The 26,576-nt window shown below is 43.5% G+C and overlaps 1 protein-coding gene across 1 annotated transcript in view; it reads right to left on the bottom strand.

Annotated features, from left to right (window-relative positions):
• Nucleotides 1-26,576, bottom strand: part of LOC126187541 (putative glycerol kinase 5) — a 417,517-nt gene that overhangs the window by 107,339 nt on the left and 283,602 nt on the right. The window contains exon 5 of the mRNA XM_049928689.1: nt 20,250-20,564. Coding sequence (XP_049784646.1) covers nt 20,250-20,564 — 315 coding nt within the window. The remainder of the gene's footprint in view (nt 1-20,249; nt 20,565-26,576) is intronic.

A 26,576-nucleotide genomic window follows, 5' to 3' on the forward strand; every position in this document is an offset into this window, starting at 1 on the left:
TGATTGTTTTTTCTTAAGTCCCCATTGTTTTCAGTGTCAGATTATATTTCTTCCAATTTGTCTTTCTGATATTCCATTGGTATATGGATACATGGCTGAAAGGATGCTTTAAACAGGTGTGAGAGGGATTATGATTGGAAAATGATCACAGTCAAGAGTGTCCTGTTGTACATTCCACTGACTGATCTCATCAATGAGTCTGATGCCAACTGGCATTGCTGAGGTGGACAAATGTGAGAGGGGGTTTAATCATTCAGAAGTAAGAGATTTTCTTGAGCCATTAGTTCCATGAATAATCTACAAATCTACTGCTGTGCCTGGAATCGCATGCTGGATAAGGGGCTTTGAAGTTTTGTAGCTGATGTCTGATGTATTATTATTCATAGTGATTCTGTATTTGGTGCCTTGTTGAGTGACCTAAGAGTTAACATTTCCAGGAAAGTATCAATTTCAATTGCACATGCCTCAGTCCTCCTGGTATATTATTTATATTAACATAAATGCATGCGATACCCCTGAAAATAAGCAGCAGGTCCTCCAAAACCATCTGTTTTTGTCTGCTTGGACAACTTGGTAACTGGGAAATGAGAAATTAGCTTTTGGCAATATCAAGGATTCACTAATTATAAATTGCGGAATAGATTTGGGTTGAGCAGGAGCCATAAGAGAGATTTTATTGCCCTTTGTGAACCTTTCATTCCACTGTAACACTGTATTCCCTGATAATTTTACTGACAAAGGAGGTATGGATGACTAGCACTGACTTAACCTTTCCTCTGGAAGCTATTTCAGATAGCAAATACTCAATGTTTTGCCTCCCTTCATTCGTTCAAAAATTCACGTAATGAGGTCATCCAGATGTTCAACATTAGTACCCGGTGGTACTGGTTCTCTCATTTACTTTCTTGGGTGTGGTAATGATTGATGTCTATTGCAGTACAACTTAGGTCACCAGGATCATTTTTGTATTGAGCCATGGGTGTATATCTACAACCATTCTGGTGATTTGCGATTCCACTTCTTCTCTGAAGTCATAATTCATTCTCAAGAAAATATGTAATTATTGTATGAAATTCCAATGCTGATGCAATGGCTGTATGTCCAATGCAGTTCGGGTGTGAGTAGGAATTTCACTGTACAGGTGTTTTGTACAGGTCATCGTGGTAAATCTCATGCATTCCATGAGTAATAGGTATCTGTTTACACAGGTGAGCCTTCCGTAGGCATACACAGTTGATGACAATGTATCCTGACTGCTTGTGCATATGATTTTTCTCTGAACAGCTTCAGAAGCATCTCTGACATGTTGTGTAATGCAGTGAATTCATATATTTGTCAGTGTCGTTCATACCCTGCACATAGTTTCTTGGTTGTTGCCAAGTGTGTCTGTCCACATCTGGTGCAGTATATTGGGTCAGAGCTGCACAGGTGTACAAGTGGGGACTGCCTTACATGGTAAACCATGTACTGTTTGCTTATATGTCCGAACTTCAGACTGTTATAGTAGATTCTAACTGGTAACACATATGATGCACTGCAAAATGTTCCCATGCTGACAGAGCTAGTAAGGAAGTTATTTTCCATAAAATATCAGAATACATACGCTACTGGCCATTAAAATTGCTAAATGCAGATGATAAACAGGTATTCATTGGACAAATATATTATACTAGAACTGACATGTGATTACGTTTTCACACAATTTTGGTGCATAGATCCTGAGAAATCATTACCCAGAACAACCACGTCTGAAAAAAATGGCTCTGAGCACTATGGGACTCAACTGCTATGGTCATAAGTCCCCTAGAACTTAGAACTACTTAAACCTAACTAACCTAAGGACAGCACACAACACCCAGTCATCACGAGGCAGAGAAAATCCCTGACCCCGCCGGGAATCGAACCCGGGAACCCAGGCGTGGGAAGCGAGAACGCTACCGCACGACCACGAGATGCGGGCAACCACATCTGACCGTAATAATGGCCTTGATATGCCTGGGCATTGAGTCAAATGGAGCTTGGATGGCGTGTACAGGTTCAGCTGCGCCTGCAGCTTCAACACGATACCACATTTCATCATGAGTAGTGACTGGCGTATTGTGACGAGCCAGTTGCTCGGCCATCATTGACCAGACATTTTCAATTGGTGAGAGATCTGGAGAATGTGCTGGCCAGGGCAGCAGTCGAACATTTTCTGTAGCCAGAAAGGCTCCTACAGGACCTACAACATGCGGTCGTGCATTATCCTGCTGAAATGTAGGGTTTCGCAGGGATCGAATGAAGGGTAGAGCCACGAGTCGTAACACATATGAAATGTAACATCCACTGTTTAAAGTGCCGTTAATGCGAACAAGAGGTGACCGAGACGTGTAATCATTGGCACCCCATACCATCACACTGGGAGATAAGCCAGTATGGCGATGATGAATACACTCTTCCATTGTGCGTTCACCACAATGTCGCCAAATATGGATGCGACCATTATAATGCTGTAAACAGAACCTGGATTCATCCAAAAAAAATGATGTTTTGCCATTCATGCACCCAGGTTCATCGTTAATGACACCATCATAGGCGCTCCTGTCTGTGATGCAGCGTCAAGGGCAACTACAGCCATGGTCTCCGAGCTGATAGTCCATGCTGCTGCAAATATCATCAAACTGTTCATGCAGATGGTTGTTGTGTTGCAAACATCCCCATCTGTTGACTCAGGGATTGACACATGGATGCAGGATCCGTTACAACCATGCAGGTAAGATGCCTGTCATCTTGACTGCTAGTGATACAAGACCATTGGGATGCAGCACGGCATTCCGTATTACCCTCCTGAACCCACTGATTCCATATTCTGGTGACAGTCATTGGATCTCGACCAATGCGGGCAGTAATGTCACGATACGATAAACCGCAATCACGATAGGCTACAATCTGACCTTTATCAAAGTCGGAAACATGATGGTACGCATTTCTCCTCCTTATACGAGGCATCACAACAACGTTTCACCAGGCTACACCAGTCAACTGCTCTTTGCATATGAGAAATCCGTTGGAAACTTTCCTCATGTCAGCATGTTGTAGGTGTCGCCACCGGTTCCAACATTGCGTGAATGCTCTGAAAAGCTAATCATTTGCCACACACACACACACACACACACACACACACACACACACACACACACACACACTCTCTCTCTTTTAACAAAAGTTGTTCTACCAATTCATCACTCTCCAGTCCATGAATAAGATCTTGACAATGGAAATTTGAATGAAGACTCTGAGTTTTCTGTCCTCCAGTTGCCAACATTATGCTGTCAGCTGCTGTCACTGCAATTGTTGCAACTTTTTTCCTGTCAATTTTGTGTTGACTGTCAGACCAAGTAACCCAGATATTTCTTGATGCCACAATTTTCCTATAGTTATGAGGTGGATGTTGCCAATATTTGACACTCTTCCATTTACAAGGATAAGTGTGATCGAATATCTGTCATCTTATAGAAGTCGATCTTGCAGATACTGTGTCTGATCGAACTCTAATTCTATGTGCTGTAATCTAGTGCACTGTTTATTTTGTGTCCTAGTTCCAATATTGTCTTAACATTTTGTACATCTTGCTTAGTTGATACATTTGCACTGCCAAGTATTTTTCTGTGCTGTTGCGTACTTCTTCCTTGCTGAGTCTTAATTTAGTCAAGATGGTTTCAACACTCTGTGAATGTAAGTCCTTTCAACATCTACTGCTCCACCATGGAGCAAACTTACAGCTTCAGTTATCATTCTTGTGATGACTGACAGCTGCAATACTCCAGTTGGTCACTGTGCATAGCCCTATTCCCTTGTTGTATCAGCCACTGTTCATTCTCAGTGGTGGCTGAAATTTTGAAGCTAAACTGCTACTCTCATTAGTGGGCACCAGAACTAAGCATTAATACTGATTCAACTAGCTGACAATCAAATACAGATTGTTCACTTTCAGGCAGGCAGGTGCAGCTCTAGAATTTGGGTCTTGATGGGTCATGGTTTGTTATTCTACACCTCCCCCCTCAGTCCTCAACACCCAAAATTCAACTTGTCACATATGATAATAATAATAATAATAATAATAATAATAATAATAATAATTTTTGATAAGCATAGAAGCGAAAGTAATGAATTAAAATTTAAGCCAAGGCTGGTACTTGAAGCCGAGTCTCCTGCCTACTAGTTAGATGTGCTATATACTACACCACCCCAGCATTACAGCTAATACAGCCGATCTTGGGCTGAGATGTGAATTGAAGTTTTCATTAGGGAGGATAGTCCATGTAGTTATGTTATCCACAATGCCAGGGATGTGCCTAGCAAGTGGGAGAACTGGGTCCAAGTCCTGACTTTGGTACAAATTTTAATTCATTACCTCAGCCTCTATCCTTATCAAAGATAAACTGAGACTCAAAAGATCTTCATGAAAATGTAATTCCATCAGATCACTAATAATTTGTTTACACCAGTGCTGAATACATGAGTTTAGTGTAACTTCTAAGAAACTGAATTCACAGAATAACAGTTTTTGGAAAGTGTTCATCATAATATTTTAGAAGTACATGTGTCGTGCAATATTTTGATAACTACAATGCTGGCCATCCAAAATGCAACACCAAGGATGACGGACACATCACAGCCAAACTGATTTGGGAGATAACACATTGTTCAAAGATAAAGTAATTCAAAATACAGCCCCATGTGAAGAGAGGAAGATGATGAAATCAGTACTGAGTGTTGTCGCCATTGTTAGCTATTAACGCTGCTACATGCCTTGTCACTGAATCAAAGATGCTCTAGATGAATTATTGAGGTATTGCAATCCATGCTGCTTCCACAAGTTGCAATAGTTAATATCACATGACAGCAGGTGATGTATCCCAGCCCGTTGCTCCGCAGTCATCGACCAGCCATTTTTGATAGGTGATTGGGAGAACAGGGAGGTCAAGGCAGCAATGCCATCTAATGGGCAATGAAGAAGTCTTGAACATTGCATGCCACATGTGGTCACACAGCCCACATGTGGTCACACAGCATCCTGTTGCAATGTGGCCACTGTCAAGCTCTGAAGGTATGGGAGGACAATAGGCTCCAACACTTCAGAGATGTAACAATGGCTGGTTAGTGCACTGGCAATGCATAATAGGTGGTGCAGGATTGGAATCCAGTAGCAACCCAAACCACAATACCAAAAGCAGGACCACTATGGCGGTGCAGAAGGCAACAGTTCAACAGTCTCTCACTACAGTGTCTTCAGACTCTAATCCAGTAATTGTGGTAGTGCAGGCACGATTGGGATTCATCAGCAGAAACAATTTTGTTCTATTTTTTGTCTGTGTCCATCATTTATCCCACCACTGCCAGTGCAAACACCTGTGGCATTGACTCAATGGTAAATACAGCAATGGACATGTTTCAGACAGTCGACACTCCTGCACATTGAATGGTCAAACTCTGACACGTGCTCACTGTCTTCTACAAGACACACTGAAGCTGTTGACGCAAAACAATTGCACGAAAGAACAATTCCAGTACGTCCACACGGTCGTTTTTCCCACTTTATATAGCGACTGCAGGTGGCGCTATTGGCGCCTGTGATGTGTGCCTGCAATGAAATAGTAATCGAGTGCATCTCTCCTCGCTGCAAAAGTATGCTGCAAATTTCTGCTGATTTGGATGCATCCTTTGGGGTGTTGGATTTTGCGTCGCCAGCAGTGTATAACAGCAACAAATTCTCATAACGCTGACATCAAAAGTTGCACTATATAAAATCGAAGAGTGTAGTTATTACTATGAATGTTTCACTGAACACAGGTCTGCCGACTAGGCTATGTGGGCATGTAAAAGTGAGGAATGTTGTTGCAATCAGTCATTTATGCCTACGCTCAAGCAAGTCATTTTTTTCTTTTACATCTTCTCGTGTGTGTTGTGTGTGTGTGTGTGTGTGTGTGTGTGTGAGGGGGCAGATTCTTTCCACACTGATTCATGCAATTTCTTGTGGTTTATCGGTCCAATCTGTGGACTGTCAAACCCTGTCAGGTAGATCATTGATAACACATATTATAGTTAAGAACACAAGTCCGGCCAGGGACTGAGCTTGTTGTGAGTGGACACAAGGAGAGTTGGCTGCTGTCCGTAAACAGCTGGAAGCTCCGTTGGCTACCGTCGACAAGCTTCTAGCTAATGCTCGAAGTTGTGGTGATGTCGGGGTGCCAGTGACGAGACCTGCGACGCCTTTTGTGCCACTGGAATACCCTGGTGACCCGAACGTTGCTGCGGCTTCCGGTACGCAACGTCTGACCGGTCTGTCCTCAGTCCAAAGTGGGTGGCAGACAGTGGTGGGTTCACGTGTCACTGGGTGTAAGGCGGAAGAAGGAGCAGGCTGTGTGGTCTGCTCCCTACGTCTTAGCAACAGGTACGAGGTGCTTCCCAGTGTTGTTGATAACTCTAAGCCAGCACGGGAGACCTTTTCTGTTGGGCTAGCAGTCGATTTTCCTGCCCAGTCCGGACAAGTACAGAGAGTGGGTATGCTTGTCACTGGGAGCGCCAATGTTAGGCAGGTGATTGAGCCCCTCAGGGAGATAGCAGGCATGGCGAGAAAGAATTCCAGTGTGCATTCAGTATTTTTGCTGGGAGGTCTCAACCGTGATGTGGAGGAGGCCCTGGCGGCGGCTGTAGAGCGCACTGGGTGCAACCGGCTGCATGTAGTGGCACATGTTGGCACGAATGACGCCTTCCGCTTGGGTTCTGAGGCCATCCTCGGCTCCTTTCGGCGGCTGGCTGATTTGGCGAAGGCACCTAACAACGCACGCGGGGTGCAGGCTAAGCTGTCTATTTGTAACATCATATCCAGGGTTGATTGCGGTCCTCTGGTTTGGAGTAGAATGGAAGGTCTCAACAAGGGGGGTTCAGACGGCTCTGTGACGGTACGGGATGCGAATTTCACGACCTCAGCTATCGGGTGCAGTACTGTAAGATTCCCCTTAATAGGTCAGGCGTGCGCTACACGCAGGAAGCGCCTACTAGGGTAGCGGAGTAAGTGTGCCCTGCACATGGAGCTTTTTTAGGTAAGAGTACCCCTCCCTTGGGAGCAAAGGCGATTTGCCTGTTAAATCAGCCGCAGCGACCTAGGAGAATCTTGGTCTTCGCAGATCAGAGGTAGAAAAGGTTAATGTGATTTTAGTAAACTGCAGAAGCATCCGAGGAAAGGTCCCAGAATTAGTATCGCTTACTGAAGGTTATATTGGGAACAGAAAGCTGGTTGAAGCCAGACGTCAATGACAACGAAATCCCAAGTTCAGACTGGAATGTTTATCGTAAGGTTAGGTTAGTCGCCAATGGTGGCGGCGGGTTTATTGCAGTAAAAAATTACATAAAATCTAGCGAGGTTATCACAGATTCCGAATGTCAATTAATCTGGGTGAAATTGAGTATCAAAGAATGGTCAAAAAACCTGATCGGATGCTTTTATAGACCACGTGGGTCAGGATCTGTAGTTGTAGCACGCTTCAGACAGAGCTTTCAGAATATCATTAGTAATCTTCCTGATCTTGCCGCTGTAATAGGGGGTAACTTCAACTTGACAGGTATAGACTGAGAGTGTTATGCCGTCAAAACTGGTGACAGCAACAGGGAATCGTGTGGTATTATTCTGGAGGTCTTATTCGAAAATTACCTTGAGCAGATAGATAGAGAACCAACTAGTGAGGGTAACGTCTTAGACCTCCCGGAAACAAACAGACCTGAACTTATCGAATCGGTTAACGTAGAGGAAGGTATCAGTGATCATAAGGCTGTGACATCATCTATGACGACGGGTCCTACAAGGAATGTTAAGAAAGGTAGGAAGATATATTTGCTCAGCAGGGGTGACAGGATCTCAGCAATCAGCATCAAATATTCGGTGATGAACACGAAGTTGTGGAGAACAAATGGAAAAAAAATTCAAAGGCATCGTTCAATATGCCCTAGACAAGAATGTTCCGAGTAAGGTTTTAAGGGATGAGAAAGAGCCACCATGGTTTAATAGCCGTGCTAGGAAAGCGCTACGTAAACAAAGAGCACTTCATCTCAGATTCAAGAGGTAAAAACCTAGCTGACAAATAAAAGCTGAACGAAGCGAAAACGAACGTAAGGAGAGCAATGAGAGAAGCGTTCAATGATTTTGAAAGTAAGACATTGACAATCGACCTGAGTAAAAACCCTAAGAGATTTTGGTAGTATATAAAATCAGTAAGTGGGTCAAAATAATCTATTCATAAATCGGCACCGAAACGGAAGATAACAGAGATTAGGCCGAAAATCTGAATTCGGGCTTCCGAAGTTGTTTCACCGCGGAAGATCGTAACACTGTCCCTCCTTTCAATCGTCGTGCGAACGTCGAAATGGCACATATTGATATAACCGATAGCGGAATAGAAAAGCAGCTACAATCGCTTAGTAGTGCAAAGGCTTCAGGACCAGATGAGATACCTATAAGATTCTGTAAAGATCGTGCGAAAGAACTTGCTTCCCTTCTAGTAGCAGTTTATTGTAAATCGCTTGAGCAATGAAAGGTACCTAACGACTGGAAAAAAGCGCAGGTCATTCCCTGTTTTAAGAAAGGCCGTAAGACAGATCCACACAATTATAGACCTATATCATTGTCGTCAATCTGTTGTAGAATTATGGGATATGTTTTTTGCTCAAGAATTATGACGTTCTTGGAAAATGAACATCTCCTCTATAAAAATCAACATGGATTCCGCAAACAGAGATCCTGCGAAACTCAGCTCGCCCTATTCCTCCATCAGATCCACAGTGCAATGGACAACGGTGCTCAGGTTTGATTTCAGTAAGGCATTTGACACTGTCCCGCACTGCCGTTTAATGAAAAAAATACGAGCTTACAGGCCAGCGATTGGATTCAAGACTTCGTTGCAGACAGAACTCAACACGTTGCTCTTAACGTAACTAAATCGACAGATGTAAAGGTAACATCCGGAGTGCCACAGGGAAGTGTGATAGGACCGTTGCTGTTTAATATATATATATATATATATATATATATATATATATATATATATATATATATATGATCTAGTAGAAAGCGTCGGATGCTCTTTAAGGCTATTCGCAGATGATGCAGTCGTTTATACCAAAGTAGCAACGCCAAAAGATAGTAAGAATTTCTAGAACGACCTGCAGAGAATTGATGAATGGTGCAGACTCTGGCAGTTGACCCTGAACGTAAATAAATGTGACATATTGCGCATACATAGTAAAAGATATCAACTATTGCACAGCTACACTATTGATGACAAACAGCTGGAGACAGCGTCTGCCGTAAAATATCTAGGTGTAACTATTCAGAGCGACCTTAAGTGGAATGACCATATAAAGCAGGTAGTGGGAAAAGCAGACACCAGACTCAGATTCATCGGAAGAATCTTACGGAAAATGTAGCTCATCCACGAAAGAAGTGGGTTATAAGGCGCTTGTTCGCCCGATTCTTGAGTATTGTTCATCTATCTGGGATCCCTATCAGGTAGGACTGACAGAGGAGATAGGAAAGATCCAACGAAGAGCGGCGCGTTTCGTCACGGGATTGTTTAGCTGCCGAGATAGCGTTACGGAGATGCTGAACAAACTCCACTGGCAGACGTTACAAGAGAGGCGTTGTGCACCACAGAGAGATTTACTATTGAAATTTCGGGACAGCACTTTTCAGGAGGAGTCAGACAACATATTACTTCCCCCCACATACATCTCGCGTATTGACCACGAGGAGAAAAATCGAGAAATTAGAGCCAGTACAATCATTCTTCCCACGCACTATTCGCGAGTGGAACAGGGTTGGCGGCATCAGATAGTGGTACCGAAAGTACCCTCCGCCACACCCCATTAGTTGGCTTGCGGAGTCTGATGTAGATGTACATGTAAATGTACAACGCTTTCACTACTTTTTTTTGCTTAGGTTATGGCCGTTCAATGGCAACGTTATCAGTGCCTATACGAAAGTTAGTGGGAATGAATGTGGTTAAAACAGCTAAACCGTCATCGAATAATAAGGAGTTCACCTACAGAACTACACTAACTGACTCCAAATCTCACTCACAGAATCACTAGTGGGGAGGGGAACGGGGGGGGGGGGGGATGATCGGCATGGCAACCCCCTGTACTGCGATTACTACCAAGGCTGTACGACGCACTTCGCTACATGTTCACTCCGAGAGCTAGTAGCAAAACTGTAGTTAAGGTTCCATTAATCATTGTCTCCATTCAATGTCAAACAGGTTTCATTAGCACTTCCGATGCATTTCTTTAGTTTCCTTATCTTGAATTGGTCATCAAGAACACTGACTTGCCCGTTCCAAAACAAACTGCAGCTGCTGTCTTTAATTTACGACATCGCTATCACTGTCAGGTTGAGCTTTGGCCCACTATGTGCTACATGGTCCTTCGGACGACACACCTGTTGCTGTATGACACGCCTAGCGCTGAGTTTTGCTGTTCCCAGAGCCCGTGATACACGTAGCAAGAGCGAAAACTCGCAGTGGTGCAGAGTGCTAGCGTGAATGTGCCTAATAATGCATGGGAGACTCTGGAATGTTCAATAGCTAATTATAATGACGATGTCTACATTAGAATAGTGAGTATAAGATGTTCCTGGTTTACTCGTCACGTCAACTTTCTACTGGAAAGTAGTATCACACGAAAGTTGTGAACAAATCAATGAGGAGCTGAGAAAAATAAATGCGTGGTGTAATGACTGGCAATTATCTCTCAATATTAGTGAGTGTAACCCACTGTGTATAATAAGGCGAAAATTACCATTAATGTATGAGTACAAAATAAATGATCAGTCTTTGGAAGCGGTAACATCAGTCAAGTATCTGGGTGTGACTATTCGAAATGATCTCAAATGGAATGATCAGATTACACAAGTAACGAGTAAGGCGAACTCTAGATTGCGGTTTATTGGTAGAATCCCGATGCGATGCAGTCCTTCAACAAAGGAAATTGCTTACAATACGTTAGTTCGTCCAGTCTTAAAGTATTGTTCGTCTGTATGGGACCCTTACCAGTTGGGTCTGATTCAACAGATTGAGAAGGTCCAAAGAAGAGCCGCAAGATTCGTGACTGGTACATTCAGCTATCGCGAGAGCGTTACGAATCTCATAGAAAGTTTGAAATGGGACACACTTACAGACAGACGACGCGCCAAACAGAAGGGGCTGCTCACTAAATTCCGAAATACAATCTTCGCCGAGGATGTGGAGCATATATTATTACAAACCAACTTCCAAATCGCGTAATGATCATCATTCAAAGATAGGGGAAATAAGAGCTCGTGCTGAGGCGTTCAGACAGTCGTTTATCCTTCGCGCGATCGGCGAGTGGAATAGAGCGAGGGGGGGGGGGGGGGGGGGGGAATTTGACTGGCGCGAATTGTGTCCTCCGCCACACACCGCTTGATGGCTACCGGAGTATATAGGTGAAATATTGAACTTTAGACAACATCCTCCGTCGTATTCATGCAAACGACTTGATAAGATTTCAAAGTGGAGACAAGATTGGCAAATCGCTTTAAATGTTTGTGCACTACACAAAACAAAAAAAAAGTTGCTTCCTGCGACTACGATATCAATGACACACAGTTGGAATTGAGCAAGTCATACAAATGTAGAGATACAACATGTAATGATCTTACAGGCCCAGTCGTAGGTGAAGCAGACAGAATACTAGGGAAATGCAACCCGTCTACAAGGGAGATTGTTTGCTTGTGCGATTCACCCTAGAAAATTGTTCAAGTCTGTGGGATATTAAACGCATATAAAAAAGGGCAGCGTTAATGGTCACCAGTTCGTCTGACCCACGAGTGAGAATCACAGAGATGCTGAAAGACTAATTACAGTGCACACTGAGACATTTAAGCGATCATTCTGTCGTGAAAAATACATGAATGGAAAGGAAAAAGCTCTACCATCTGGTATAGTGGGAAATTCCTTCTGCCATGTACCTCAGTCAGACAGAGAGTAAGTAAAGGGGGAGGCAGAGATGGACTGAGAGAAGGGGGGAAGGAGATGGACAGTGATGGAGCAGAAGAGGGCATGGTCATAGCGAGGTGGACTGAGGAGTTGGTCAGAGAGGGAGGGAGGGAGGGGTGTTCGACATTGAGGGCGTAAGAGATGAATAGAGAGAGGGGGGGGAGAGGAGGAGATGTGGGGGAAAGGGGTGGTGTACCCAGCCCCTGCTGTACGTTACCCAGTAAGGCACAGGGCCAGACGATTAATTACTGTGGAGTTGATTTGTGATCGCAGTGCTTCTCACATGGACAGTTGTACGCCACATGCACTAGGGTGTGTTCACAGCACAATTTATTTATCTTTGTGCCAGAAAACATAACAATGAATACTACATGCAAGCAAATCTTACTGTAAATAAATAATCCGTTACAAATTTTGTACTGCATTTTACTGCCACATTATTGAATATGTACCAGCATTTATCTCATTTTTACGGCGATTAAATCTTTCATTAATTCCGAATGTCTGCATTGCAGTCTATCCAGTGTCTTTGACTGAGAGAACATAGGTAATATGACGTTCTGACCATAAACAAATTGGACAAAGTAACCTCTACAGCTAGTCTACGCACACGCTGTGCGTGAATGGTTCAAATGGCTCTGAGCACTATGGGACTTAACATCGGAGGTCATCAGTCCCGTAGACTTAAAACTACTTAAGGGGGGTAGGACGTCAAACGGGCCGGCTTGGAGCAGGAGAGGCATCACAGGACATTTTAATAACCAGTGTCTATACTTTTACAAATAAATTCATAAAACTTTGTCAGTATCACCAGGAAGGATTCATGATTCACTCTCATTGCAGTGGAAGTTCGAAAACATACGTGTCAAATTTCATCATCTTTTTCACTTACTAATGGCAGTATTTGTTGCTATAGGTACATTTTTCTTCATATGGCAGAGAGATTCTTCGATGAATTTTGCACAGCATACATACCATCCTTATAGGTATATGAAACTCTAGAATTTATTTAATTTATGAAAAAACGAATGAGCTGTTATATTTTAAACTTTTATAGTTTTATAGTTAATTGCTTCAATTTTTACCACAGTTTTTAATAGATTTTGAAAATTCTAGAGTTTCATACACCTTTAAGTATGTTTTGTATGCTGTGCAAAATTCATCGAAGAATCTCTCTTACTTATGAAGAAAGCAACAAATGCAGCCATTAGTAAGTGAAAAAAATGATGAAATTTCACATGTAAAAAAAAATTATTTCGTTATGTTTTCGAAGTTCCATAGCTATGAGTGTGAATTCTGAATCCTTCCTGGTCATGCTGACAAAGTTTTATGACTTTATTTGTAAAAGTATGTTGTTGTGGTCTGCAGTCCTGAGACTGGTTTGATGCAGCTCTCCATGCAACTCTATCCTGTGCAAGCTTCTTCATCTCCCAGTACCGCAGAATTCGAACCTGCGACCGTAGCAGCAGCGCGGTTCCGGACTGAAGCGTCTAGAGCCGCTCGGCCACAACGATCGGCAATGTGCGTGAAGACGAGGTGGATATAAAGAGGCGGTAGGCTAACATTTGGCAAACACATACGTGGGCGAAGTTGTATCTGGCGAGTCTCTGACGACACTAAAAACTTGCCCACTGCTTCAACATACTGGGATTCTTTTATTAAAGAAGCAGTGGAAATTATAATGTACAAGGACAGCTTCAACCAGGACAGCAGATATGGTTGTAGTGGTGTGTGGAAGTGAGCTCTCGACGAGGTCAAGATAAAGAGAAATTCGCTGAATTGTTTATATTCTTATGAGGGGGCTGGAACCACCAGTGCAGACATGGATACAATCTCTGGTATCATCATGCAATGTCAACACACGCGGACTTATAGCAAGTTAACTACGGACAATAAATGGCCATCACAACGGCAGCCATGACAATCGTTTGTTCCTGACGAATATGATTAACGATTTCGTCGAAAGCTCTAGATTTTATCCAGTTTCAACATGCAAGAAAACTGAGAATGCCTTAGTCTCAGTATTCTCATTTACATTATTATAGACAATATTCCATCGTCATTATCATAATATATCGGACTACCTGCTAAACGGTCATGTCACGTATGATACTGCGTCGCTTCTGGGATTTGGAGAGAGAATTCAGACGTGAATCAAGGCTACCTTGCGGATTAATAACGGGGCCGCTGAGTCGGCCATCCAGGATGTAACTTTTAGGCGGTTTTCCACATCCATCTAGGTTAATAACGGGCTGGATCCCACATCTCCTCTCACGCATACACTACAGAAACATTTAGAAACAGGTTCTGACACATGAACAAGCGATTTACTGCAAGGCATAAAGGTGCAGTGCACAGGTGGATCTGTCATTTGCACCGACGAGGTTCATGTGAAAAGGTTTCCTACATGATTATGGCCGCACGACGGGAATAAACATACTCAGAACGCGGAATGATAGTTGGAGCTACACGTACGGAACATTCCATTTCAGAAATCGTTAGGGAATTCAATAATCTGAGGTCCACAGTGTCAAGACAGTTCTGAGAATACTACACCTTATGCATTAATCTCTCACCAAGGACAACGCACTGGCCGACGGCCTTCACTTAACGACCGAGAGCAGTGGAGCTTGCATACAGTTGTCAGTGCTAAAAGACAAGCAACACAGCATGAAATAACCTCAGAAATCTGTGTGCGACGTTAATGGGGTGTGGGAGCCGACGACAGACGCGAGTGCCTTTGCTAACCGCAGCGCCTCTCCTGGGCTCGTGACCATACCGGATGGACCCTAGACCGTGGGCTAATCAGATGACCCGTTGGTAAGAGCTGCAACTGTGACTAGAGGCGGCGTCTTTGATTAGTAATCAAAATGTTCTTGGTCCTGGGTTCGAACCCCGCAACTGCTTAAATTTCGAAAAACAATTAGCATTGGCAGCCAAAGACTTCCAGTATAAACTGGTGGGAAACTACCCCTAAAGGCGGAAGAATCAGCAATGATCAACGACATGAGGATGCAGAAGGCAATGGAAACCACTGCATTAAAGACACGTAACGTGTATCCACAGGACATGTGGCCTGTAACTGAAGAAGTGTCATGATGATCTCTCCATTGCCAAAAGATTCCGGAATAGTCCCCCATTCGGATCTCCGGGAGGGGACTGCCACGGGGAGGAGACCATGAGAAAAAGACTGAATAATCTACGAAAGGATAACGTTCTACGAGTCGGGACATGGAATGTCAGAAGCTTGAACGTGGGAGGGAAGGTAGAAAGTCTGAAAAGGGAAATTCAAAGGCTCAATCTAAATATACTGGGGTCAGTGAAGTGAAACAGAAAGAAGACAGGGCTATCTGGTCAGATGAGTATATGGTAATATCAAGAGCAGCAGAAAATGGTGTATTGGGAATAGCATTCATTATGAATAGAAAGGTATGACAGAAGGTGTGTTACTGTGAACAGTTCAGTGATAGGGTTGTTCTCATCAGAATCGACAGCAAACAGACGACAGTTTAGGTACAGTATATATGATGATTTCGCACGCTGAAGATGAAGAGACAGAGAAAGTATATGACGATATTTAACATGTAATGCAGTATGTAAATGGAGATCAAAATCTAATAGTTATGGGGGACTGGAATGCAGTTTTAGGGGAACGAGTAGAAGAAAGAGTTACAGGAGAGAATATGGGATTGGTACTAGAAGTGAGAGAAAAAGAAAGACTAACTGAATTCTGTGATAAATGTCAGCTCTTAGTAGTAAATACTCTGTTCAAGACATACAGGAGGAGGTGGTATATTTGGAAAAGGCCAAGAGATACGGGAAGATCTCAGTTAGATAACATCATGGTCAGACAGAGATTCCGAAATCAGATACTGGATTGTAAGGCGTACCCAAGAGCAGATATAGACTAAGATCACAATGTAGTAGTGATGAAGAGTAGCTGAAGTGTAAGTGATTAGACAGGAAGAATCAGTACGTGAAGATGAGTGAGGCAGAAGTACTAAGGAATAAAGAGATACAATCGGCGTTCTCTAAGGCTATAGATACTGCAATAAGGAGTAGCTCAGTAGGCAGTACAGTTGAGGAGGGGCAATCACAGAAGTTGGAAAGAGAAACATAGGTACAAAGAAGGTAACTGCGAAGAAAGTGTGGGTAACAGAAGAAATACTTCAGTCGATTGACAAAAGAAGGGAATGTAAAAATGTTCCTGGAAATTCAGGAATAAAGAAATATAAGTCACTGAGGTATGAAATAAATGGGAAATGCAAAGCAGCTAAGTTGAAATTGTTGGATGAAAAATGTGAAGAAATCGAAAAAGAAATGACTGTCGAAAGGACTGCATCAGCATGTAGGAAAGACAAAAGAACCTTCGATGAAATTGAAAGCAGAGGTGGTAACATTAAGAGTGCAACGGGAATTCCACTGTTAAATGGAGAGCAGAGAGCGGATAGGCGGAAGGAGTATTTTGAAGACTTAAGATCAAATAAAGCAAAAGGCATAGGTAACATTCCATCAGAATTTCTAAAATCATTCTGGGAAGTGGCAACAAAATGACTACTCACGTTAGTGTATAGAACGTATGAGTCTGGCGATATACCATCTGATTTTCGGAAAAACATCATCCGCACAATTCCGAAGATTGGAAGAGCTGACGTGTGCGATAATTATCGCACCATCAGCTTAACAGCTCATGAGTCCAAGTTGCTGGGACGAATAATATACAGAAGAATACAAAAGAAAATCGAGGGTGTGTTAGACGAGGACCAGTTTGACTTTAGGAAAGATAAAGGCACCAGAGAGGCAATTCTGACGTCGCGGTTGATAATGGAAGCAAGACTAAAGAAAAATAAAGGCACATTCACAGGATTTGTCGCCATGGAAAAGCGTACGACAATGTCAAACGGTGCAAGATGTTGGAAATTCTGAGGAATATAGGTTAGTTGGTTGATTTGGGAGGGGCCAAATAGCTAGGTCATCGGTCCCAGAGGATTAGGGAAGGAAGTTGGCTGTGCTCTTTCAAAGGAACCATCCCAGTAAGGAAAATAAGGGTAGAGATGCGTAATATATCACACTTGCAAGAGCCAAGAGAGAATAATAAGAGCGGAAGACGTAGAACGAAGTGCTCGAACTAAAAGGGTGTAGACAGGGATGTAGTCTTTCGCTCCTGCTGTTCAGCCTATACGAAGAAGCAATGATGGAAATAAAAGAAAGGTTCAGAAGTGGAAATAAAATTCAAGGTGAAAGGATATCAATGACATGAGTCGCTGATGACATTGCTATCCTCAGTGAACGTGAAGAAGAGCTACAAGATCTGCTGACTGGAATGAACAGCCTAATGAGTACAGAATAGGGACCGAGGGTAAATCGAAGAAAGACGAAAGTAATAAGAAGTAGCAGAAATGAGAACAGCGAGACACTTAGCATAAGAACTGAATGTCACGAAATAGATGAAGTTAAGGTATTCTACTACCTAGGCAGAAAAAAACCAACGTCGGACGGAGCAAGGAGGACATAAAGCAGACTATCACTGGCAAAAAGGGCATTCCTAAGCAAGAGATGTCTACTAGTATCAAACATAGGCCTTAATTTGAGGAAGAAATTTCTGAGAATGTACGACTGGGGCACAACATTGTATGGTAGTGAAACATGGACCGTAGGAAAATCAGAACGGAAGAGAATCGAAGCATTTGAGATGTGGTGCTATAGACGACTGTTGAAAATTACATGGACTGGTAATGTAAGGAATGAGAAGGTTCTGCGCAGAATCAGAGCGGAAAAGAATATGTGAAGAACACTGATAAGAAGAAGGGACAGGATGCTGCTACATCTGTTAAGACATCAGGGAATAACTTCCATTGTACACGAGGGAGCTGTAGAGGGCAAAAACTGTAAAGGAAGACAGCAAACAATTGAGGACGTAGGTTATAAGTGCTACTGTGGGATGAAGACGTTGGCTTGAGGAGTTCGTGTCAAGCTGCATCAAACCAGTCAGAAGACTGATGGCAAAAAATGACAAGCTGATGGTAGCTTTCAAGCGTGGCTCTGGCCCCAAGAAGGGGTGGACCGAAGTTGTCAACATTACAGTGATTGTGTCAGCTGGTGGTGGTTCCATAATAATGTGGGCTGTGTTTACGTGTAATAGACTTGGTCCTCTGGTCCAACTGAACCGATCATTGACTGGAAATGGTTATGTTCGCTTACTTGGAGACCATTTGCAGCAATTCATGGACTTACATGTTCCCAAATAACGATGGAATTTCTTATAGATGACAATGCACCGCCGGCCGCTGTGGCCGAGTGGTTCTAGGCGCTTCAGTCCGGAACCGCGCTGCTGCTACGGTCGCAGGTTCGAATCCTGCCTCGGGCATGGATGTGTGTGATGTCCTTAGGTTAGTTAGGTTTAAGTAGTTCTAAGTTCTAGGGGACTGATGACTTCAGAAGTTAAGTCCCATAGTGCTCAGAGCCATTTTTTACAGGAACTTTTTGACTTCCCTTAATACATACTGCATCCTCTGTAAATATTGGAACCTGTTCCAATATTTACACAGGATGTACTATGCATCAAGGGAAGAAAAAAAGTTCCTGTCAATATACAACGTGACAAACTATGTGAAAAAAACTAAATCAGTTACAAACTATGGCGTCCAGGCACTTTATTCCACATGTAAACGTCACTATATACATTCGGATATAGGTTATGATATGTTCGATATGCTTGCCACCATTGGTGATGATGTGCCGCAGACGAATAGCGAAATTCTGCATGACACACTTAACTGTCGGAACATCGATGCTGTCGCTGACTCCTGAATGGCTGTTTTCAGCTCATCAATGTTTTTGGGGTTATTGCTGTACACCTAGTCTTTAATACAGCCCCACAAAAAGGAGTGGCATGTGTTCACATCCGGAGAATATGGCGGCCAATCGAAGCCCATGCCAGTGGCCTCTGGGTACTGCAGAGCCAGAATGCTTATTTCGTGAGATATCTGGCCCGGTCACGATCAAAGGACCACCCTATATATATATATATATATATATATATATATATATATATATATATATATATATATATATTGTGTGTGTGTGCGTTTGTCTTTCATGTACTGTGTTTTTTGTTACATTGTGTTTAGCAATTAACTTATATCTCATTTTTAAAATGTTTCATGGACTTTATAACTACCCTGTACAGAGCAGAAACTTTTCGCTAGTTTCTCAGTGTACCACGGGCCCTTAGAATGAAAAGGCTCATTGGTAGAAGATCCGTCACGTGAATGTTTTATATGAGGGTTCTTCGCGAGAACCTCGGATGACACAGAATATTTATTTATTTATTTATTTATTTATTTATTTATTGCCAAATTATAGACCTGTTACCTGACGTTTAAAACAGGTCGTACATCTTACAATTTTCGTTTTTCATCTTTTTACAGTTTTCTTTTCTTTTGTTTTATCTACAACATTTACAAAGAATGATACTTTTCAAAATAACAATAATTTAAGGCTGAAATATAAATAAATTTTTTTAAGAAGAACATAAAAAGAAAATAGGATAGAGGAGAGATTTGTTAATACCATCACCGAATGGGATTGACGGTGAATACCTCGGAATGGTTTCTTCGAGCCGTTGACCGCCAGTCACACACACACACACACACACACACACAAATGGTTATTAGTAGAGAAATAATGCTGCTTATCCTATTTATTACTAATCCTATGTATTAACTACTTTAGGTGCCCATCCATGTACAGCATTTTGTGTTTTCTTGGCTACATCGCCAGCACTTTTGCTTATTTACTGTCACATCTCAGCTTCGTCCTTCTGTTCCTCCTCATTGTCACTATTTTCGCTGTCACTGTGGGTATCGCTGTCCACCCTCTGGACATTGTTGTTACGCTGCACATAGGCATGTCTGTAATGTCGTGTCCGCATGTACTCTTCATGTGTTGTTTTTGAAATACTGTTTGTCAGTGCGTTTAATTGTGCCCATTGTTCTTCGTCTCTTATTGCTGTGTGTATATCTATGTCTGTGTAGTCTACGTGTAGTGTATGTGCATAGTTCGCGTACTGCCCGCAGAAAAAGACAGTGTGTTCCGGGGAACCTCCTTCCGCGCATATGCATGTAGGTGTATGCCTCAGGCAGATCACACAGAGTAGCGGAAAGCCTTTGGGAGAGCGACTGCGGCGAAAAAGAAACTCACGAGGCATCGGATGGGGACGGCCGCGCCCAGTATGTCCGGCGCCGTGCAGCCGAAGTCCGCGGTGGCCTCGCAGACGCGGGGCAGCATTGCGGCGGGAATGCCGAAGTAGCCCTCGGCCAGGGAGGACCACTGCACGATGAAGGGGTCGAAGAAGCCGGTGGCGGCGGCGGCGCTGTGGTCGGTGAGGTGCGCGGCGCCGGCCGTCAGCCGCCACAGCAGCCACGAGTCGACGCCGCCGTAGAGCGCGCGGCCCGCCGACGCCGCCCGCCGCAGCGCCGGCACGCGCTCCAGCGCCCACAGCAGCCGCGGCGTCACCTGCCGGCACGCACAAGCCCTGTCTCAACCACCTCTCTGTACACTTTTTCAACGCACGTTGAGAAATTTTCATTATTTTATCAATTTAAATGAAACACGACGAAACCAAATGTCCAGTGAGATTTAATATACACTGAGGTGGCAATAAGTTATGGAATAGCGATATGCGCATATACTGATAGCGTACACAAGGTATAAAAGGGCAGTGCTTCGGTGCAGCTGTCATTCGTACTCCGGCGATTCGTGTGACAACGTTGCCGACGTGATTATGCCGCACGATGGGTATTAACAGACTTTGAAGACGGACTGGTAGTTGGAGCTAGACGCGTAGGACATTCCATTCTGGATATCAGGGAATTCAATATTTCGAGATCCACGGTGTTACGAGCCTGCCGAGAATACCACATTTCAGGCATTACCTCTCGCAACAAACAACACCGTGGCTGACGGCCTCCACTTAACGACCGAGAGCAGCGGCATTTGCGAAATGCTGTCAGTGGCTCAAATGGTTCAAATGGCTCTGAGCACTACGGGACTCAACATCTTAGGTCATAAGTCCCCTTGAACTTAGAACTACTTAAACGTAACTAACCTAAGGACATCACACACACCCATGCCCGAGGCAGGATTCGAACCTGCGACCGTAGCAGTCCCGCGGTTCCGGACCGCAGCGCCAGAACCGCTAGACATCCGCGGCCGGGTGCTGTCAGTGCTAACACCCAAGCAACACTAAGTGAAACCACCGCACAAATCAATGTGGGACGTACGATGAACCTATCCGTTAGGACAATGCGGCGAAATTTGGCGTTACTGGTCTACGGCAGCAGATGATCTCCGCGAGACTCTTCACTAACAGCACGACATCGCCTGCAGTGCCCCTCCCGGGTCAGTGACCATATTGGTTGGACCCTAAACTACTCGAAAACTGTGATCTCGTCAGCTGAGTCCCGATTTTAGTTACTAAGAGCTGGTGATACGCTTCGAATGTCACGCAGACCCCACGAATCCATGGACCCAAATTGTCAACAAGCACTGTGTTTACATGGAATGTACCGGGTCCTCTGATACAACTGAACCGACCATTGACTGGAAATAATTATATTCGACCATTTGGAGCGAGTTTTCGGTCATTCATGGACTTCATGTTCCCAAACAACGACAGTATTTTTATGGATGACAATGCGACATATCATCGGGCCACAGTTGTTTGCGATTGTTTTGAAGAACATTGTCGAGAGTTGAGCATATTGTCTGGCCACCCAGATCGTCCGACATGAAGCTCATCGAACTTTTATGGGACATAATTGAGAGGTCAGTTCGTGCACAAAATCCTGCACCAGTAACACTTCCGCAATTATGGACTGTTATGGAGGCACCACACTCAATATTTCTGGAAGGAACTTAGAGAGACCTGTTGACTCCGTGCCTCATCGAGCTGCTGTACTATGCCGGGCAAAAGAAAGTCTGACACGATTTTAGGAGATACCTAACTACTTTTTTCGCATCATTGTAAGAACTATATAAATTAAACCTTTGACCATAGATGACACAGACAACATTAATATCGCAATCATAACCATTTTCAAGAATTCGTATAGATAAATGGCTTAACATAACCCAACTAATGATACAGAACTTGCAAGATAACTCTCTAAGGTTTTTTTTCCAAGGTGTCGCCATCAAGTTAGTTTGCAAAATCGGCATCAAGCAGAGCTGCATCAAGGTGGTCCTGTGCCCCTGGCAGGAAGTAAGAAGCTGCGCCGCTGCTGCCGACCCACACCAAAAAAAATCTTTCTCGAATTTTTTTATACAGATTTAAGAAATTTTGTAATGTTTGAAGTATGTTTATTACAAGCGAAGGAGTATTGAAAAATACAGAGTGTTCCATAATTGTTGCGACAACCTTCCAGAAGTTGTAGAGGGTGTCTCTAACAACAAATCGACAGCAGGAACCCATGCCCGGAAACGTCATCGAGCAGTGCTAAAGAGCGTCGAAGTTATAAGCGTCGGCGCCTGCCACTATGCCACTCCTTCGGCAGCAAACTTGACTCTATACGCTAACACACTGTAGGTGGAAAGTCTAGCAATGTTTTTTGTCAGTCAGTGCCACGATCGCCACCGATGAAGACGCACTAGCTGCTGCGTACAAAGGCCTTGTCTCCAACTTTTGCGGTGCTCTGTTGCCATGGTGGATGATGGCCCCGAACACGGGTTTCCCTCTGCAGTTTATTTTTCTCCAATATACCGAAAAAAACTGGAGATTTTCGAGGGTTCCAGGAGAAAAAATACACTGTGTGTGGAAACCTATGTCCGAAACTGCTATCCAACGAGGCAACAGAGCACCGCAATCACAGCCTTTCTACTCAGCAGCTGGCTCCATTTTCTCCACTGGTGATCGTGGCAATAAGTCGCGATCATTGAATAACAAACAGGATTGCGAGAAGTTCGCTTACGAAGTGTTCGCGTACAGCGTCGCGTTCGCCGCCGAACGGGTGGCCTAGTGGCAGGCGCCGCCAGCGCTTATAATTTCGACCCACTATAGCGCGTTTGGATGAAGTTATAACGGTACAGCCTCCCCCAGAACTCATATGAAACGTCCGATACCACCTTTTTTTATATGCATCCGGATAGTTGTCAGACAATTCAGTGCTTCCTAAGGCTTTGTATGTGTGTCTATATATACACTATTGGCCATTAAAATTGCTACAGCACGAAGATGATGTGCTACAGGCGCGAAATTTAACCGACAGGAAGAAGATGCTGTGATATGCAAATGATTAGCTTTTCAGAGCATTCACACAACGTTGGCGCCGGTGGCGACACCTACAACGTGCTGACATGAGGAAAGTTTCCAATCGATTTCTCATACACAAACAGCAGTTGACCGGCGTTGCCTGGTGAAACGTTGTTGCGATGCCTCGTGTAAGGAGGAGAAATGCGTACCATCACGTTTCCACTTTGATAAAGATCGGATTGTAGCCTATCGCGATTGCGGTTTATCGTATCGCGACATTGCTGCTCGCGTTGGTCGAGATCAACAGAATATGGAATCGGTGGATTCAGGAAGGTAATACGAAACGCCGTGCTGGATCCCAACGGTCTCGTATTACTAGCAGTCGAGATGACAGGCATCTTATCCGCATGGCTGTAACGGATCGTGCAGCCACGTCTCGATCCCTGCGTCAACAGATGGGGACGTTTGCAAGACAACAACCGTCAGCACGAACAGTTCGACGACGTTTGCAGGCGCATGGACTGTCAGCTCGGAGACCATGGCTGCGGTTACCCTTGACGCTGCATCACATACAGGAGCGCCTGCGATGGTGTACTCAACGACGAACCTGGGTGCACCAATGGAAAAACGTCATTTTTTCGGATGAATCCAGGTTCTGTTTAGAGCATCATGATGGTCGCATCCGTGTTCGGCGACATTTGCAGTGAACGCACATTGGAAGCGTGTATTCGTCATCGCCATACTGGCGTATCACCCGGTGTGATGGTATGGGGTGCCATTGGTTACACCTCTCGGTCCTCTTGTTCGCATTGACGGCACTTTGAACAGTGGACGTTACATTTCAGATGTGTTACGACCCGTGGCTCTACCCTTCATTCGATCTCTGCGAAACCCTACATTTCGGCAGGATAATGCACGACCCCATGTTGCAGGTCCTGTACGGGCCTTTCTGGATACAGAAAATGTTCGACTGGTGCAATGGCCAGCAAATTCTCCAGATATCTCTCCAATTGAAAACGCCAGGTCAATGGTGGCCTAGCAACTGGCTCGTCACAATACTCCAGTCACTACTCTTGATGAACTGTGGTATTGTGTTGAAGCTGAATGGGCAGCTGTACCTGTACGTGCCATCCAAGCTCTGTTTGACTCAATGCCCAGGCTTATCGAGGCCGTTATTACGACCAGAGGTGGTTGTTCTAGGTTCTGTTTTCTCAGGATCTATGCACCCAAATGGCCGGCCGAAGTGGCCGTGCGGTTAAAGGCGCTGCAGTCTGGAACCGCAAGACCGCTACGGTCGCAGGTTCGAATCCTGCCTCGGGCATGGATGTTTGTGATGTCCTTAGGTTAGTTAGGTTTAACTAGTTCTAAGTTCTAGGGGACTAATGACCTCAGCAGTTGAGTCGCATAGTGCTCAGAGCCGTTTTTTATGCACCCAAATTGCGTGAAAATGTAATCACATGTCAGTTCTAGTATAATATATTTGTCCAATGAATACCCGTTTATCATCTCCATTTCTTATTGGTGTAGCAATTTTAATGGCCAGTAGTGTAATACACAGATGAAACAATCAACTACTTTAATGGCCAGTAGTGTATATCATTCTGTCCTAGTTGATAAAAAACTTGATATTCATTGCGAAGGCGTGTGGAATGTTCTGGAAGAACGTCCGTTGTCATAATTATCGGTGGATTGTTGTCGTTCATAAAATTATGTACATATACTAAATTAAGTAACTAATCAAGAAATTAAAGTAATAAGTCCTTGCAATAAATAACTAGAGACTGCACAGATGTTAGCGTTAAAAATCAATGCTTCTAATTAACAAAATGGGAATCTAAAAATCCAGTAACCTTAGACCTCATTATCTTGAGAAACAGCTTATAAGTTATTACCAAGCGGTGTATTTTCATTTGTTATTTATTTTTAGGTCTTCCTCTGTAATTAATATTCTTTGTAATTACATTTCTAATTAACTCTCCAATTGGAACTTCCTGGCAGATTAAAACTGTGTGCCGGACCGAGACTCGAACTCGGGACCTTTGCCTTTCGCGGGCAAGTGATCTACCAACTGAGCTACCCAAGCACGACTCACGCCCCGTCCTCACAGCTTTACTTCTGTCAGTACATCGTCTCCTAGCTTCCGAACTTAACAGAAGCTCTCCTGCGAACCTTGCAGAACTGCTGTGAGGACGGGGCGTGAGTCGTGCTTGGGTAGCTCAGTTGGTAGAGCACTTGCCCGCGAAAGGCAAAGGTCCAGAGTTGAGTCTCGGTCCGGCACACAGTTTTAATCTGCCAAAAAGTTTCATATCAGCGCAAACTCCACTGCAGAGTGAAAATCTCATTCTGGAACTATCCAATTGTTTACATCTCACAGTTTTCCGATTTCCAGAATTTGTGGCCTTATTTGTACGTTCTATGTATTCAATCGGATAAAGCACGAGCTCTGTACTACCATTACATGTTAGTAACCAAAGCCAAACTGTAATTAATTACGTAACTATAATAATACGAGAGACATTATCGTAATTAAAGTTCAGTATGATTTTCTTATGGAAAACTAAAGATCTTACTATAGGCTGTAACATCAGTTTATTTACGTTTTGTAAATTTTAATTGTAACATCAAAATTGAACAAAATTAATTATGCTTTATTTTGGAAGCTATTGGTAACATTCTATATTAAGCGATGGAGCGGTGCAGCGACGAATCAGTTTTGAAGTTTCTTTTGGAAGTAAAAGAGATCTGTGAATTCTGTAAGCATTTTGTTTACATGACGAGTGTGCAGTTCGGATGCCAATTAATGTGAATAAATTTTTGTGAAGCATGAGAATTTCCCATTCATTCATCAATGGATCAGGCAGAAGAAACGTAAGTTAAGTAACATTCAACATGAATTGTTACATTTGGTGGAGTTGAGTTGGGATCGATGTTTGAAATGTGGAAATATGTTAAACAAGTGACTGTTTCAGGTGAACGTAAGACGAATGCCAAACATAAATTGTCTTGAAAAATTTTGTGCTATGGACGCACACAACAAATGGATGTTGCCGCAAGGGAAGAGTTGGTATGGATAAGAAGGACCGAATTCTCGGACGGCACCGTCAACCATCAGATGAGTAACGGTTTATCTTTTTAATTAAATACTTTTGTGATAGTGACAAACATTTGAGTGGGAACTTTTTATATTTTACAGTATATGGCTGGTAAAGATTATGTGAAAATGAGTGAGAAAAAAGGAGTTAGTAGTAAATCTGTAGAAAACACTTCGGACCTAGGAG

Source organism: Schistocerca cancellata, chromosome 5, assembly GCF_023864275.1.
Source record: "Schistocerca cancellata isolate TAMUIC-IGC-003103 chromosome 5, iqSchCanc2.1, whole genome shotgun sequence".
Classification (NCBI taxonomy): domain Eukaryota; kingdom Metazoa; phylum Arthropoda; class Insecta; order Orthoptera; family Acrididae; genus Schistocerca; species Schistocerca cancellata.